Source organism: Aspergillus pseudodeflectus (genome assembly GCF_044049435.1).
Source record: "Aspergillus pseudodeflectus strain CBS 756.74 chromosome Unknown BJX68scaffold_12, whole genome shotgun sequence".
Taxonomy (NCBI): Eukaryota; Fungi; Ascomycota; class Eurotiomycetes; order Eurotiales; family Aspergillaceae; genus Aspergillus; species Aspergillus pseudodeflectus.
Window position 1 is genome coordinate 543,378 of NW_027263788.1, and position 17,132 is coordinate 560,509.

At 50.9% G+C, this 17,132-nt stretch overlaps 5 protein-coding genes across 5 annotated transcripts; 3 read left to right on the top strand and 2 right to left on the bottom strand.

Annotated features, from left to right (window-relative positions):
- Positions 1 to 502: 502 nt before the first annotated feature.
- BJX68DRAFT_254096 (nucleobase cation symporter-1 family protein) lies at positions 503 to 2,398 on the top strand (the record flags this gene model as incomplete). The annotated part of the gene is made up of 5 exons (XM_071042839.1): positions 503 to 602; positions 657 to 727; positions 790 to 1,039; positions 1,091 to 1,818; positions 1,868 to 2,398. 5 exons carry the CDS (start codon positions 503 to 505, stop codon positions 2,396 to 2,398), a joined length of 1,680 nt encoding a protein of 559 aa, XP_070901305.1.
- Positions 2,399 to 3,081: 683 nt separating this feature from the next.
- On the top strand, positions 3,082 to 3,783 carry BJX68DRAFT_264886 (uncharacterized protein; the record flags this gene model as incomplete). Its single annotated transcript, XM_071045082.1, has 1 exon — positions 3,082 to 3,783. One exon carries the CDS (start codon positions 3,082 to 3,084, stop codon positions 3,781 to 3,783), a length of 702 nt encoding a protein of 233 aa, XP_070901306.1.
- Positions 3,784 to 5,843: 2,060 nt separating this feature from the next.
- Positions 5,844 to 7,417, bottom strand: BJX68DRAFT_39971 (putative adenosine deaminase). The gene is made up of 4 exons (XM_071049108.1): positions 7,143 to 7,417; positions 6,946 to 7,088; positions 6,145 to 6,823; positions 5,844 to 6,073 (listed from the first exon to the last, which is right to left on the bottom strand). The coding sequence occupies exons 1-4, from the start codon at positions 7,197 to 7,199 to the stop codon at positions 5,882 to 5,884; spliced, it is 1,071 nt and encodes a 356-aa protein (XP_070901307.1). The 5' UTR covers positions 7,200 to 7,417; the 3' UTR covers positions 5,844 to 5,881.
- Positions 7,418 to 12,730: 5,313 nt separating this feature from the next.
- Positions 12,731 to 13,687, top strand: BJX68DRAFT_40021 (uncharacterized protein). Its single transcript, XM_071049111.1, has one exon. The coding sequence runs from the start codon at positions 12,990 to 12,992 to the stop codon at positions 13,491 to 13,493; it is 504 nt and encodes a 167-aa protein (XP_070901308.1). The 5' UTR covers positions 12,731 to 12,989; the 3' UTR covers positions 13,494 to 13,687.
- Positions 13,688 to 14,038: 351 nt separating this feature from the next.
- Positions 14,039 to 14,828, bottom strand: BJX68DRAFT_40008 (uncharacterized protein). Its single transcript, XM_071049110.1, has one exon. It carries the CDS (start codon positions 14,606 to 14,608, stop codon positions 14,129 to 14,131), a length of 480 nt encoding a protein of 159 aa, XP_070901309.1. The 5' UTR covers positions 14,609 to 14,828; the 3' UTR covers positions 14,039 to 14,128.
- Between the last annotated feature and the right edge of the window lie 2,304 nt (positions 14,829 to 17,132).

Here is a 17,132-nt window from a genome sequence, read left to right on the forward strand (position 1 = left end):
CAGTCGCAACTCACCCCTGTTAGTCGACAGAATAGGACAAAAAGATGAAGGAGGGTGATAAGGACGGCTCTGCCAGGGATCGGGGTGGCCGATCAGTTCTTGGAGTCTCATATTTTGACCAATTCGCATGGCTTCTTATCAGACGCAGGCTCCATCACAAGCATTTGGGTGGTCCGATGGAGCTGACAGGCCCAGCACCATGACGATATCGCCAACGGTCTGGAGAAAACGTCCAAAATGCCTCCTCGACGAATCGATATTTATATTGAGCGGGTTTCCCGCCTCTTAAGCTCTTATGTGTCCCTTGTCCCGTTTCCGGTGATCAGTTAGACTCGAGTCTCCCCACGGTTTGGCCCCGTTGCGTCATATCCGATCACACCTTAATCTGAACCATATCCAAGTTCAAGTGTTGATTACATCAGGGACGTCAGTACTTTTGCTGCGTCGGTTTCCAGTGGTTCTTTCTTTTACATACTTCTCTGTCAATTCGTCCAGGCTGAAAATGCCTGAGATCAAGCGATGGCTCAAAAAGCTGGAGGTGGACTCGATGGAGGGGTTGACGAACAAGCAGTTGATGTTGACGAACCATGACTTGCAACCAGGTTAGCCCCAGATAGTCTGTAACTTCAGGGCAAGGGTTCCCTAACTCTCTGCAGTCGAACCCGATCGCCGGCGATGGAGGTGGTACAACTTTGTTACGTTCTGGATCGCAGATTCGCTCAACATTGTGAGTATACACGAGCTCATAGTTCTGCCAAGACGTCTGAAGCTAGACTAACACGTCATCAGAATACATGGATGATTTCCTCCTCGATGATTGTTGACGGTTTGTCCTGGTGGCAGTCGTGGATTTGCGTCTGGGTTGGATATTTCCTGGCTGCTTGCTTTGTCTGCTTGACCGGTCGAATTGGTGCCGTCTACCACATCTCCTTCCCTGTTGTATGTCGATCATCCTTCGGGGTTTGGGGCTCGCTATGGCCGGTGTTGAATCGTACGGTCATGGCGATTATCTGGTACGGTGTGCAGGGATTTATTGGGGGTAAGAAATATGTCTCTCAAAAAGACGATGAACAGATCTAATAAGGTTTAGGGCAATGCGTTACCCTAATGATTCGGGCTATTTGGCCAAGCTATAACACCATTCCCAACGGGATTCCCGAAAGTTCTGGAGTTACTACCAGAGACTTTGTGAGCTTCTTCATCTTCTGGCTGCTTTCTCTACCTGCTCTCTGGTTCCCAGTCCATCAACTCCGCCACTTATTCACCGCAAAGTCAATCTATTCTCCCATTGCTGCCATTGCATTCTTTGCTTGGTCGATATCTCGCGCCAACGGTCTTGGGCCGATTGTTCATCAGTCTCATACCGCTCATGGAAGTACTCTAGCTTGGGCCGTTGTGAAAGCCCTAATGAGCTGCATGGGCAACTTTGCTGCCTTGATCATGAACGATCCAGACTTTTCTCGATTTGCCCGAAAGCCAAAGGATGCTCTATGGGCGCAGCTGTTTACAATTCCTATCGGATTCGGCATTACGTCCTTTATTGGTATCATTGCCTCTTCATCTTCTGCCGTCATTTTCGGCGGAGACGCAATCTGGAACCCTCTTGACCTCCTGGGAAGGTTTCTTGAGGGCGCCAGCTCAGCCGAACGCTTTGGCATCTTTGTTATCGCGCTTGGGTTTGCCGTGGCGCAATTGGGTACCAACATCTCCGCCAACTCGGTCTCTGCGGGTACAGACATGACCGCTTTACTTCCGCGATACATTAATATCAGACGAGGCAGTTACATTTGCGCCGCTGCTGGTTTGGCCATGTGCCCGGTATGCTGCCTTCCTTAGACCGCTAGAACTTTGGGGCTGACAGAAGCAGTGGCACCTCGTCTCCGACTCTAATCAATTCACCACCTACCTCTCTGCCTACTCGATCTTCCTATCAGCTATTGCAGGCGTCATGATCTGCGACTATTACCTTGTCCGGAAGGGCTACCTGATTGTTCGGGACCTCTACAGCAGCGAGAAGCGCTCCGCCTATCATTTCTATCACGGCTTCTCCTGGCAAGCGTACGCCTCGTACCTCTCTGGCATCTTAATCAACATTGTCGGATTCGCCGGTGCGGTCGGCCGCGACGTCCCAGTGGGCGCTCAGTACATCTACAACGTCAACTACATCTCCGGCTTCATCGTCTCCTTCGTGGTCTACTACACGCTCACCCGGTTCTTCCCTCCCGTCGCTATAAGCGAGACCTGGAACGAAGTTGACACTGACATCGACAATATCCAAACGGAGGGCCAGGACGTGGATTCAGACGATATCCACACGACCGGGAAGCCCGTGGGGTTTGATGCATCCGAGAATCCAGATGATTACAAGGGCGCAAAGTCGGGCTCTGCGGGCCTATAGATTGTGCGGATTTGATGTATGGCGATAATTCTTCATGTGATAATAATTTGCTCGGTCGAACAGGCATTTTTTCCCTTCGACTCTGATTAGCTCCTGAATGGAACATGCAGCTGGCTTTGAACAGCACACTACTATCACTGGTAGCACTTCTTTGAATTTCGTTTTTAAACTATCTTTACCGTAGGTTCCAGAAGATCTGCGACGGTCTAGGTCGCTCTCAAGGTGTCCAACAGCGCCGCGCGGTTGGAGGAGGCGAGTGGGCAGCGTTCATAGAATGGATTGTCGGCGTCCAAAACAGGAAGCCGCCTTCCGCAGCACAGCGTCATGCCCGAGACATATACTCACGACGTGCAACGCGTTAGTTGGAATCAGGCCTTCTTTGACTCATTGCTTGTTTATTACACTCTCGCTTGCTTTTAGCCTCCTTTTCAGCCTCCTTCTGTGGTATAAATGCTAGTTGAGATCCAGGTCGTACCCTCCTCTCTTTCTTTTCTTCAACATCGCCGGACTGGTCTCTCTCTATCCAGCTTTGCTCAAAGAACTATCACTTTTACTTGATTCGCCTGTCACATAGAGACTTACACTTACTCTCATTTTTCCTTTAAATACTAGTGCCAGCAAGTTCTACTTTCTTTTCATCCCGACATCCTCTCTTTCAATTTGACTCTTTTTACTCCTCCAACATGGCTTCTTCCAATGCTCTCCCCCAGACCCTCCGCTCCATTACCACCACCAAGATCAACGAGCTTTCTAAGCAGCGCGCCTTGTTTGAGAAACGCCGAGACGAGATTATCCGGGCAGCTTCCGCGACTTCTGACCTGCGAGCCAAAGCCCGAGTCCTCTTGGAGGGTGTCACCAAGCTCAAGGGTCACCCAAACGACGCCTTTGACGAAGAGGACCTCGATGTTGACCATGTCGATTCACAAACTTCGAAAGTGCAAGACGGGACAGTGCGTGGAGTTCATGTCAACATTCGCCGTTTCCTTCTGCAGGGCACATACGATCCGTCTATCTCCGAGTCTAGCCTGAGTGAGTGGATTGGGAGACTTGAGGGAGAGATCAAGTACATGGAGCGGGCACATGACCATGCGTTGTTCTATAGTGGCTTGGTGACAGAGTGGCTAGGTGATCTTGAGGCCTCTGCGTCGGTTTCTACTTCACCAGAAACTGTCGATGATTTAGAGAATGTGGGCCGCTCTGAGATGCACGAGCAAAGACAGACCTGGGAGAGCATCGCGTTTAGTGACTCGGCTGTCCAGGCTGACAAAATCCACGCGTACCTGGACAAGCTCTTCACCAAGTCACCTCTCTCGCAGCAAGCGCTAAAAGAGTTGCGCGAAAGCATCAAGTCTTTTGCCAACAGTCTCTCGGCAAAAACGACCTGACTTACCGTGCCCGACCTTGGGTGGGTGTCTGAGTCGCTCTTGAAGACTGACCTTCTGACAAAGGAAAAGAGAATCACCCTCAAGGAGCTGATGCGGAATCAGGCTGTGACCCAAGAAGTGGCTGATGTGTTGAATATGCGCCTGGCTTCGATGGAAAGCTGGACATGGCCTGAGGAAGGTGTTCCTGTTGAGATGCGGCGTCAACTGAATGGCAAATATCGGGTTTTCATGGATGAGGATCTGCTGGACAGCCTCATGTTCCAATACCTCGGTCTCAAATGGTCTGTGACCTTTAGGTCCGCCTTTGTATCGTTTCTTGGCTCGCGCGGTTGGAAGACAATGCGCGATCACATCCCTGAGCAGGACAGGTTGCGGCGAAGTTACTTCCTCGGTGACCACCGACGGGGAGGACGGTCTGTCAACGAAGAACGACAAACGGTCTACAAAGAGGACTATTTCATGACTCAGCTTCCTTCTTCTGTCCATGCCGATGGTGCCAGCTATGATGAAGATGGCGGCGACGACCAGGATCGCCCCATGAATGCTCTGGAAACAAAGCACTCGCTCCTTCACCTCCTGATCACGGAATCCATTCTACACACCACTCTACATGGACAATTCACCGCCGTCCGGTCTGACTTCAAATGGTTCGGCCCGTCTCTCCCGCATACCACGATGCTTACTGTTCTCTCCTACTTCGGCGTTCCCCAAATTTGGCTCGACTTTTTCAGAGTCTTCCTGAGAGCGCCACTGAAGTTTGTTCAAGATGGTCCCGATGCCATGAGTAACGTCCGCACCAGAGGGATTCCCATGAGCCATGCGCTCTCGACTCTCATGGGCGAGGCCGTGCTCTTTTGCATGGACTATGCCGTGAACCAGAGCACAGATGGGGCATATCTCTATCGCTTGCATGATGACTTCTGGTTCTGGGGCCAAGAGAAGACGTGTGTGAAAGCTTGGGCTGCCATGACCGAATTTGCAAACGTGATGGGCCTCGAGTTTAACGAAGAGAAGACGGGAACTGTTCGCTGGGAAGGAACGAGCGACAAACTCTCTCACATCCGATCAGCCGGCCCAGTGGAGCGTGGAGACGATGCTCTGCTTCCATCTGGTGATATACGTTGGGGATTCCTGAAGCTCGACTCTCAGGAGCGCCGGTTTATCATCGACCAGGACATGGTCACGACGCACATCTCCGAGCTTCAGCGCCAGCTTGCCGCCTGCAAGAGTGTCTTTTCATGGATCCAAGCCTGGAACAGCTACTTTGGCCGATTCTTTGTGAACAATTTTGCCAAACCGGCCGTGTGTTTCGGGAGAGAGCATATCGACATGGCAATCTCCACACTCAGCCACATCGAGCGTACACTTTTCCCTGAGAGCAATGGCAGCGGAGTTACCGACCACCTGCGCAAAATGATCGCCAAGCGATTCGACATCCACGACCTCCCGGAAGGACTGTTCTATTTCCCCATCGAACTCGGTGGCTTGAGTCTCGTTAACCCGTACATCCCCCTGATTGGCATGCGTGAGGACATCAAGCAAACACCTCATCGTCGCATTCAAAAGGCGTTCCTCGACGAAGAAGCGATCTACCTGTCTAAGAAGGAATGGGTTGAAGCCAACGGACCTCGGAACCCGCGCGCCTTTATGGTTGGAGGGAAAGAGGTTGGCGACTTCCCGGCGGACAAATTTCTGTCTCTGGAAGAATACATGCGATACGCCGAGTCATTCAGTGGGCCGCTCCAGGATGCTTATGAGGACTTGATACGTGTGCCGAAACAAGTCAGCGTGAACCTCTCTCCTGCCCTGCGAAGCAGCCAGATGATGAGTGAGATTGGAAGCTCAGGGAGGACCATTTCCAGCACGTGGACAGAGATGTCTCCGTACTGGAGATGGACGGCGGAACTGTATCAGGAGGGGATGGTGAAGAAGTACGGTAGCCTGGCAGCCGTGAACCGGGAGTTTGTGCCTGTTGGTGTGGTTGAGACGCTGAAGGAGGGAAAGTTTCGCTGGCAGGGTTGATTAATGTAAAATAGTTGATGAGATCACGAAGTTATGATATGAGAATGGCGAGCCTACTCTCAGAATGCGAAGATTATTATTGAACATATCCCGATTGAAAATCATCTAGAAGCATCCGTAGTCGCTGTTTTTCGCCTTCGCCCCCAAAAATCGCATCAATGGCTTTGCGAGAGATGCTGAGGATGTCAGCCCGGTTCAACTGAAAGTGCTTTGCGGCCAAAAGATACTCATTCGACACCAGACTGCAGAAGAAGCCGACGTCATCGGTCTGAAGCAGAGCTGTCAGCTACCACTGCATAACAAACGACAACGCAAGCAGGAGAGGGGAGGGGGGCTCACGCAAAGGGCAATAGGACATTCCTCATGCCTCCAGTAACCAAAATGGTGGTCCAAAAACCCTCCATCAAACATCTTCGCATGCACGTTACACGACATGCACAGCTCCAACCCCAGCTGCCTGCGCGCAATCTCTTTCTTGATGTCATCAGGCACATGAATTACATGGCCGAGACGGTCCGGATCAAATGAGAGAAGCGTCTGCAACTCCTCGCGCAGTCCCTCAGAGTGGATCTCAGCAAAATGCACCGTGATGCCCAAGCCATGCGCTTTAGCTTTGGCGAATGCACCCTGACAAAGTGAGACGTCGCCTTTTGTCGGGTTCCCGCAGACGTCGACGCCGATAACGCCGCGGGCGCGGTTGGCGATTGCTAGGTTGACGATTTCGTGGGCGTGCGTTGGGTCGCCGTTTGTGAGCAGGCCGCGGTCGATGGCGAGGATGAGGTAGATTGAGATTTTGCCCGGGTGCTGGAATTTGAATTTGGTGATTGTGTCGAGGATGGTGGAGAGGTATTGGTCGCGCGTGAAGGAGGTGCCTAGTGGTGCGCGAGGGATGGTGCGGAGCTCGAGGTAGCAAACGCCGTCGTCGAGGAAGGATTGTAGCACGGAGGTTGTGGCGTAGGCGAGGCTTTCAAGGTCGTTGACGAGGTGGTAGATTGATTGGGAGAAGACTTGGAAGAATCTTGGGTCTTTCAGCTTGGTGGTTCTTTTTGCGCTCTGGTTCAAACTTCTGAGGTGAAACACATTGACCTCCTCCAAGTACGGAGGATATCTTCGTGAATTGTTTTGATCTTGGAAACCTACGTGTTGATCGAAAAGTCAACCTTCCCAGGCGGCATCACCACCAACGGATCTTCTACGTCCAAAGCCGGATTGTGGGATTTCTTCTCGAGCCATATTTCGTGGAGACACTGGCGGCTGATACTTCCACTGAGGTGTGCATGTAGCTGTTCAGGCACGTGTTAGTTATTGGTGAGCGGGACTAAGCGAGAGCAACATACCTCGACCTTCGGGAGAGCCTTGGTGAAATGCGCGTCAACAGGCTTTGAGAGATCCATAGCGGCAAGGGCGCGAAATTGCTACAAGCAGAAAATCTGAGACGGGAAGCAAGAGTCTGAAGATAGAAATGGGGTCAAGGGTGAAGGGATGGAGTGAGGTTGAATGAGAATTGGGGTTGATGCAGGATGCAGAGCCAGTAACACCTGGTGACCCGCCTTGCCTTCCCAATCTGATCAACCCCGGAGAGGTCAACCCTGAGGACATCAGGGATGATCCCTGGTGACTTCCTCAATCCCTTGCATGACCATTATGAGTTTGCAATTGAGCTTGCGCAAATTAGCTCAGGACCACTCCATTCCCATTTCTTCCTCAACATACAATTGTCTTTACATGATCGACAGGACATCATCCCGAAAGTTTGGGAGAAATCCCCCACAATCCATTATCCACCACAGTCCACTTTCCAAAATGACATACATATCTAATCCGTTTCATTTCGGCGGAGCATCCAGTGCCCTGAATTTAAGGAAGCGATCTCAAGCGTTGCCGCGGATAGCAAGCGTGTTTCATCTGCCGAGATCTCAACGTGGAGCATACCCCAAATAGAATGTGCTTCATCCCGCTCCAAGCAGAACATATCCAAAGGGCTCCTGTATTGAAGTACGAATGCCATCAGTTTTAAAGCCGCCTTCAACTGCCTTGCTACAGCGAGCAGCCGGTCACCGTCAAAATCTGGCAGAATTGTCGGCAGCTGCCCTGAACTCTCTCTCTCTAATCGGCAGAGACAGAACAGAGAAGTATGCCACATGCCACACAACAGCCAGGCCGAGCCTGTGTAGACCGCAACACATCGTTCATGCGAGTGCCATCATACGACTGTCACCATGAAGCGGGCTCAACGACGGCGTTGTCCGACATCATCAGCAATGAACATCTGACGCGTACACATCGCGACAAGTTTCACGCCAGTCCTGCCCCCGCGAGGGACTGAGAAAGACACAAATCACAGGTAAGCGAGATCGGTACACGGCTACGGCCGTAGGGCAGCCCAGCGGCTGGAGAGAGGTCTAGAATTCCATGACCAGCATGAGAAGCACTTTGGTCATAGAACTTATATCGAAACGAGGGTTATCTTTGCAACATGGAGATGGGTTGTTGTCTCGTCTTGCGTCCGACTTACTTCCGTCTTGCGTCAGGTGGTTCTGCCTTTCATCGAAGGGATGACAATGAGGATCATAACCCCAAGAACACCGAGATATCCGGTGCGAGCGAAGAATGTAACCCGTAAGCGCAAGATATCTCTGAGAGAAGCGTGTCCGCTAAACCTATGCTGAAGCCTGCGCCATGAGTTGGTATCTACCCATGGAAAATGGGGAAGCGCTTCAAATGATTCCCAAGCTGTGCACAACATATGCAGTCCTTCTCGGCACTAGATAGTGCTACCGGCCTTTCCGGTCTTCCTTGAGCAGCATAAAGATGGCGGAGGAGTGACAGAGCCGGTCCTTCTTAGGGACCCACGATGTCCGCGTCCCATCGGGGAAGGTCCATGCCTCGTAAGTTGTATGAAAAAGGAGATATATTCCCACACAGCCCCTTTGGGGGCTTGTACTGGTGGGGTGGGAGCTCGAAACCAGATGGCAGACGAAGGCTCGAATAACTGAAAGGTAGAGACAACGTATGGAGAAATTGAAAGCAGCCGGAGCCGACCTCTGCCAGAAATAGTGAGCAGGTTCCAGGAATCTCCTCGGCTGAGCGCACCGCTGCATTCCCCGTGGCTCAGACGCGCATCTGCCATCGCATTGGCGTGGGCAAGGCGCTTTTGTGGGCATAGTGGGTTTTCTTCTCGAAGGATGCGAGAAGCCAGTCTGACCGGGACAGGTTTGATCAGATCCAGCCTGGTGATTGGCTGAGTCTCTCCATGAAACTGCTATATTTAGGTGGAGATCCGGGAGGGCTTGAGGCTAAAGTAAGCGGCCCACGATTGCAGTGGATTCGAAATTTTGAATGCAAGCAACCCGAAACGACGCCGAAGAGAGAAACAAGTCGGAAATTGTGTTTTCGAATCGTTCCATGTTTTCTCCGGGGAGATTATGAATAGACGAGGATATCTTACGTACTTGTAATACTCTTTCTTGGAGCTCCCAGTCCGTATCGAATAAGCATACCAACTGAACCGTTTATGCGAGGAAAAGAGCAAGTGTGACAAGGGGTCGCCTCGCTCTTTTCCCTTCTTTAGAGACCCTCTGCTCTAGTCATTCTTGAATTCGACGGCCTTAGATTCCCGTCCAATATTTGCACAATAGGGCTGAAGTATTGGACAAACTCACGCCATTCGTGGTTGGCACTCGCACATTTGACATGCCAATCATCGCCAATGCGAAGGGGAAGAAATTCCAGGTAGCAGGAGGAGGCTCAGCCGCGTGCGACAGACCTAAACAGTAAGGGGATGCGCCATGTTACTCGGTGCTCCCCGTATCAAGACATCGCGATAGACAGCGTGGGTGCTGCGGCACAGCCAGGAGTGAGGTGAGCGTGCCACGATAGCAGGTGGGCCTGAGCCTTATGGCCCCAGCTGCGGAAAGACTGGGCATCTACTCCACCCCGCAAGAAGATAGACGAGCAATGATGACTGGAGAATGAGCAGCGTGGGTAAGTCAAGAGTCCGGTGTCCTCTCGAACTACTGGGCAGCAATTGCAAAGTATCGTTGCGGTTCATCGTCTTAGGTGAGGCTCACTGAGGGGCCCAAGCTCTCGAACCATGCGTTCACGGCGCCGCTCTAGGAAATGTCGAGGCGCATGGACAAGGAGAGCTGAAGCGGGAAGAAGAAAAGAAAGGTGAAGCAATGTTTCTCAAAGTTCAAACAGATGTCTCGAGGGAAATGATTAGCGCTCACGGGGAGGAGAAAAAGCAAATTCATGCAAGCCACATTCCGAGTAAGGCGGGCTCTCGCTGTGTCCTCGAACAAGCCACACCGCGTTGTCTGACAGGTAGGTCGCTGATAAGACTCCAACTCGCGAATTGCCAGAAGAAATTAAGTGATGTTGACCGAAGGAAGGATTATCAACGCTTGGGTTCTCCTCGGAAAATTGCAGCACGCTTGCGCGTTCTGCGATCTGAAAAATTATTGCTCAACCGCTCTCAAAAGTTGCAACTCTGGCAAGAATAATATACTTCGAGTTCCACTGTCAGGACTCGGAAGCCCATGATTGAGTCAGGTTAAGGTCAAGGCTTCGTGGCTAGTGCGGCAAGTGTCATCTTCCGGGCCTTTTTTCCGTAGCGATGCGGCTTCATCCGAGCAGCTGCTACCTTAAAATACTACTACATGGTCGTAAGCTTCTGAGGAGGGAGCAAAACATTATTAGGATGACGCGAGTCTCATAATCATCGGTGATATGGCTCTAATTATTTGCACTGATAAGTTTCAAAAAGAGGTCTCATATGCGGTACTAGGGGAATCGCTGCGCTTGAATAGAGTGATATATGTATATATCATGTCTCGTTCGCTAGAAATTGGAAGATGCGCTTACGATGTAGACATAAGAATAAAGGCACGCCCACCGCTACCAAAAGCGGTAAATTTTACACAGAGTGCTTAGCTCGACGGTTCCAAAGTTGGGGGACAGGAGGAAGTACAACAGTTTTGATGTGTACACAGCTTCTAGAGTAACCCGGCAAAGAGCAGATCAGGCTTTCTCATGTGGATACGCCTTTATGACGGTATAGAGTCGCCTACAGAGCGTTCAGGATACAGCACCTGGAGGGCAGGCAAGCTAGGGCGAATAAACCACGTCTTATTCAAGTACAGACGAGGATCCTTGTCCAAGAGGCGCAACGTTCCATCCAGTTGGGAACGACTCAGTTCATTGGTTGCTGATCATATATGCGGGACAGGGCTGTAAGATTGTGAATGAAATGTGTACTGTCCTGACGGGCCCTCGAATTTACGAAACCAGGTCAGAATTACCACTATTACTTACTTTGGGAGCAGCCTTGAATACATTTCCGTCGGCTTTCAAGGTGGTAAGAAACTAACCACTCTGGCGGTAAACTTATCAGACTCCCCCATCAGCCTCCCCACTACTACTCGCCCTCCTTTACTCCTTTTCAACGGGCTTTCCATTCTTTCTTGGGTGGGGAAGTCTCAGAGTTGCGTGCTCCAAGTCCATGATGTCACCTCGCTAAGTAATGACCGACTCAGGCCGTATTCGCTTTCGCTTCCGCCAGCAGTGAGCGTTGCACAGGAGAAAAGTGAAGCATTTGAGCAATTCCTCCTTGAGCAGATTCGAAGGGCAAAGTGAGGTGAATTGATTACACTACCCTGGCGAAGTTAGTGGAATACTGTGTATAGCCTCACAGACACCCATGCTCCTGGAATTGACGACGACGCTGGACAGCTCAGCGGGGGCTGTTTGTTACAGCCTGGAGACTTTTTTGATCGGAGCCAGGAGTTCTCGGATGCGAGATCTTCAACGAGAGAAAACCGCGTTGGAAAGGCTTGGAAGCTGTCAAGAGTGGGGTCGACGTTGAAGGGCTGCCCCATGAAGGAGAAATAGAGCCAATGGCAATGCTCATTCAGCACTTTTTGAAAGCTCAAATCTGCGGCTGATTGGCAGCCAACTTGAAAATCCAACTCAAGGATTATTGGTTCCAAGGTGAGTCGGTGACCAGTATGCACCTAAAGCGCACATTAGTACTCACCGCCATAAGGCTCCGGCAGAATGAGTCACTGACTGCAATTCATTGAGTTTCGAGACGTCAGGGCTATTCCTTGCGCAATGAATAATGACTGTAAATGATATTGATACTGCATTGATACAACCGACGTATTATTCGGGCCGGGGGGGCTATCAAGAGTCGCCGGGGCTACCAGCGCAAAAGAGGAGGAATCGTAAAGGGTGGTCACGGGCTCAATCTATTTGGGCTCAGATAATCATCAATTGGAAATGCAGATGCATGTCGATAATTGCGGCATGTCAGGGAGCAGGGAAGTGGTGCTCGTGGCAGCAGATCAGATTGGCCCCTCCTTCCGCAGCAACAGCAAGGATCAAAGGTTCCATGAGAGAATGGCAGCAATGGGGCCGCTTTATCGTAGTAACCAACATTTCGATTGTGACTGGGTCGCATTCGATCCTCTGAGGTTCTCCGGGTCAAAACGTCGATGCCTAGTTACAGCATACGCCACAGAAGGAGGCCCGGAGGTGCAGTTTGCGAGCACGATGGGCGAAACTGAAAGTCAGTCAAGCACGCGAGACGGCGACAACCTAAATTGCTGGGCCGATCGCTCGTCACTTTCCATTTCCTCAAGTTTTTTGACGACGGCTTATCCATGATCGTTCCTCGTCAGTTCGAATGAGGGGGATAGTCATCCGGTTTGGAGCTTTCAATGAGGTCCCAAGCGCTCAGGTAACCGAGGGAAAGATTCGAACAGATGGCAGTAGGCCTCAACTAGTAATAATTACCAGAATAGGCCAAGACCACCGCGCGCCTGCAGCTCTTCCTGAGTCTCCTACCCCTCTTATCGCTCATGCCAAACTGCACGGAATCATGGCCTGCTGCTCGCGATATTAATCGGCGCTGCTCTTTGTAAAGCTCGGCGACTGGATGAATGCTAGGCTTCCTTGCGTCATACGAGCAGATGTAAGACAGTACCCCATGTCAGAAATTCGGAATATTACAAACAGATGCTGGACTGCGATCAGAATCCGCCATAGCCGCGATATCAATCTCATGCTCGCATACTCCATGCAGCTGAAACAGGTTGATTGCAAGTTTATCGCGAGAAAGGCCTATCCAATGAAACCACGCTCCCAATGAAATTACGAAGCCGTCTGGTGACTATTACGACGTGATGTGCTCGAGACGAAAAGGTGACTGGAGATTCCTCAAGAGCAGTTATAGAAGCTCGAACTTCACGTGGACAGTGATGAATCTTGCAAGGGAAGACATCCTCCACGGAATCGCGGGAGAATATTCGACGGAGCAAAAAATCAAGGTGTCTGAGCGCAGCAGCGACCTAATATTTCTGATTTGTGGAGCGAGCGTCCCTCTCCCAGTGGTGCAACTGGGGTCGGAGGAAATTTCGATTGGGAGCACTTCGCATGGAGACTCAAATTCGTCTCCGTACATTCCTGCTTTTGATGGAATGAATTATTCAGCTCTGCCCGGTAGCTCACTATCGTGCAGAATCCGCCTTTTCCAAGCGGCTGCTGGCCTAGTGAATCTTCTTGGCTGCGTCTCAGCAAGGCCCTTGAGTTTGGTATTTGGACACAGGGAATCAAAGGCCACCCGAATGCTGCTGCATGACAGGGTGCCAATATTGAACATGGCTACGAAGTATATGTCAGGCATCTAGCGCCAAGCTCGCTGGCACAACAGGCCCAGTCAGCCACCGTTCGAACGGGCAACCGGTAGGGCAGTGAAAAACGGTTAGTCAACCTGCGTTTTGCTTTTCATCATCAATGTTGCTCCCAAAACATTATCTTCGCGGAAAGCATCAGCACCCGAAAATGTCTGACCGCTTCTCTCGTTGAGGACGGGGCGGGTTCATATGACAGCAGGGCAACAGATCGCCAAGCGAATTGCTTCGTGGAGAGGTCGGCAAAGAGCTACATCGTATTGTAAGCCCATGAGGCCTGTCGGGTGTGATTGATTGTCATGTGCGAGCGGAGATTATTGTCTTTGCAAATCCCGATGATCTGCCAATCAGTCGTTGAAAAGTGATAGTTTCATGTTCCTTATCCATGACGAAGGCGGTGGGTGCGCTGGAAGGCACGGATACCGCTTCATTGTCATGGCGATCGGGCTCCATTTCCCCATTTTTCTGTGCTCCTTTGGCCCTCACCGCACCGCCTCAGTTGCTCCAAGTCACTGCCACAATTGCCACAGCCTCGAAATTCTGAAGCCAACACCAATCAGCAGGGAGTGGTCGGAAACGAAAAACGGCAAGTGCGCGTCTTGAACGGCTTATCTTCGTTCCTCCTCTTCCCTTCAACTAAACCCGCAGCAAGACCAATAGTTAACGAGTTTATGAGTGACTGCCCCTTCTAGGATTGTGAATGGATGAAAGTATCCGGAGCAAACCGCCCTACGAGACAACGGCATGTCAGGTGACGTACTGCTGATGTATCTTTCGGCTGAGATTCCATGTCGTCTTGGGCGTCGAGATTTGAGAATGTCTTGCATCGTGATGTCTGTGGTCTTGGCTCGTAGCATTGGACAGATTGATAGGGACACGGCGTCATAGCGATAGGCTATTGCAAGGGAAAGGGCAAAAGAAAGAAGACGACATGTCGAGGACTCCGGACTCGGGAACTGCAAGACGGTCAAGACGTAAGACAGGCTCCATTGAATCCACATTGCGAGGGAACTCTCCTCAGGAGAACCATCACGTTGGCGCGCAGAAAATCCTGTAACAAGGCTAATTTCGTGCCCTGGAGAAGGCTGAATGTCATTGGATATGATTTGCATCCTTCAACCCCGAATTCCTTTGTCTTGTTTTGTTCGTGATGATTTTAGCCACTTGCTCCATACTTCCATACCGACTGTTCCCTCATCGCGGGAGAATGGAAGGAGAAAGTTTGGAGTATTAGGATGCGCAAAAGATTTTCTGTGGGGAACATGGATTTCCCCTCGTCCCTTGAAAAAGAAAACACAAAAGTTGAAAAGTTTGGGTGTGGAGTAAATTCTTGCGCCTGGTCGTCAGGAGATCCTCAATAATACTTCGTCACAGCAACCTGAAACGCCTACAAATTGTTGATGTGCAAGATTGGCCTGCGCAACTGCCTCCTCACACCAAACGTCCAATGAAAGGACTGGCTCCTCTGGCTCAGTGGTGCCAGGCATGCTCAGCGAGGATTCGAGGTTAGGTAGAATCGCGGCTCTCGGGAAAAAAACCATTTCTTTCGAGTGTTATTTGCTCTGTGAGCTGTGAGCGGCAAGGACAAGGGAGCCTTGATTCAATGCCGGAGCCAGTGACGATATGGAGGAGGAATGAAAACAACCAAACAGGCACAAAGGGAGTTCCAAAGAAATTGTATGATTAGTCCTTTTGGTTTGGGCCGCTATTTCTGAATAACGATTGCTATCCCTCTCAACCTTGCAAGTCAACAACCTTGTGTCCCCTGCGATGACCCAGTTTATTTTCAGAGAGCGCAGCAATAGTGAGTAGCAGCGACTCCATCCACATCCTACTCGTAGTAGGGCTGCCACCGTTATCCCTTTCTCAGCAGTCTCACGTCGCCATCGGAGTATATAGCAAGGACACCAGTCCCCTTTCCTCCATCCTGCTCTCACAATTGTCCTCCACCCTTCCCACCTCTTCTCACCAGAAGCCAAAGAAGGAAACTCCCCTCGTGTCTTGTCGTACGGAGAACATCTTTGTGCCTCGCCCCAGATAGATCTCATCTCAACTGCTATCCAGACTACACCACACCACCAACCGCACAACCACCACTACGAGCAGTCTTGGACGTCATATCAGGATTACATATACTCTCTCAGCCGCTACAGAAAATCCGGGTGTGTTTCCGAGCAGGAAGGCATTCTTCAGGCCTGCTGGCTCTTTTCTTTTTGCTTTTCCTCAGCACAGAGAAAGGGGAGTATTAATTACCGACAGCGGCCGTTTTTGTACCAGTACGACTGTCCATAACGCGTACGGTTTCGTGTCTTGGACTTGGATTACCAGTCAATACGTCATTACACGGCTCCACTCCAGCTTCCTTTCTTTCAAGTTTCAATCCATTGAAACATCCATCGGTTTCTCGAAATAATTAAGCCTTCCAAAATCTTTCTTTGACTCTTCTCCGTCTCCTCCCCATCTGACGCTACTTCGGCCAAGAAGAACGTTGCGAGACAGAGAAGGACCGACGGAGAACCTCGAACATTATTTAAAATCGCCCCGACTCCTATGCCTCTCCGAATTGACCTTCCTTGACCATCCCAGGCGACTTTTGACTCCCCGAGCGAATGATTACTTTGGCCCTGTCATTCGTCGCATGATCATCTTTCCTACTTCCATCCCGGTTATTCCTGCTGCAGGTCCTCGTTCACGCAAGTGCGCAGGGAACTGGAACACCTACATACTGTCAAAAGCGCACTAAACGCTGACAACCTCGACGATTTCATCCCTCGGTCCAATCTCCGATAGCTTGTCCTCAGCCTTCCGCTTTCGACCTCCTGCATTACTGCGCTGGCAGGCAATCCTGCATTCGCAATACGCCGTCGTGGCCGCTTACCCCATTGCCTGAGCTCATCCTTGGTTATCCCGCCTCTATTCTCGCTCCATTGTCCTTGCTATTGGACTCCTGAGGGAATACACTGCGGCGGAGGGGCTCTGCGACCACCACAGCACATGCGCAAGGCGGGTTCGATTTGACTTGCATATTACTTTCATTAATCACTTATTTTTGTTTTTCTGCCCTCTTTTATTACCCTCTTTTTCTTATTTCCCTCCCCTGGTGGGCTATTTTCAATCCTTTTGCAGCACATCCAGCAATTGGTCGGTCTCCGCAGGTCTCCCATTCTTGCAGAACAGCTTTCCCCGCGCACAAAAAGATCAGCTACTCTCAAAGAGCTGAACGCCGGCAAGGCTTCGTCGACAGGGAGGTGAAAGAAATACACAGAAGGCTGTGAGACATCTGGGAAAGTTTAGTGACGACAGCCAGCTGTTCCACCAGACTACCAACCTTGTGCTGCATCATTGGACACGCCCGAGAGAGGAAGAACGGACAACAGTGTTCAGCTCGAGCCGTTGTTACACAAATCTTGACGCCCTGTTCTCCATCTGTTATCTGGAACTCTGGAAACCCGTCTACTTGCGAGTGTTCCTCAGGCAGGGCTCTTCGCATTGCATTCAAGGCAGGCCAAAATGCATACATCAAAACCGGAGCAATACCGCTAAGGACGTGGCTCTTGCATGAATCTAGCCAAACACATTCGCTTCACTGGCTCGTATTGCATATCAGCTATAGCCCTGCCTCAATACGGCCACTTG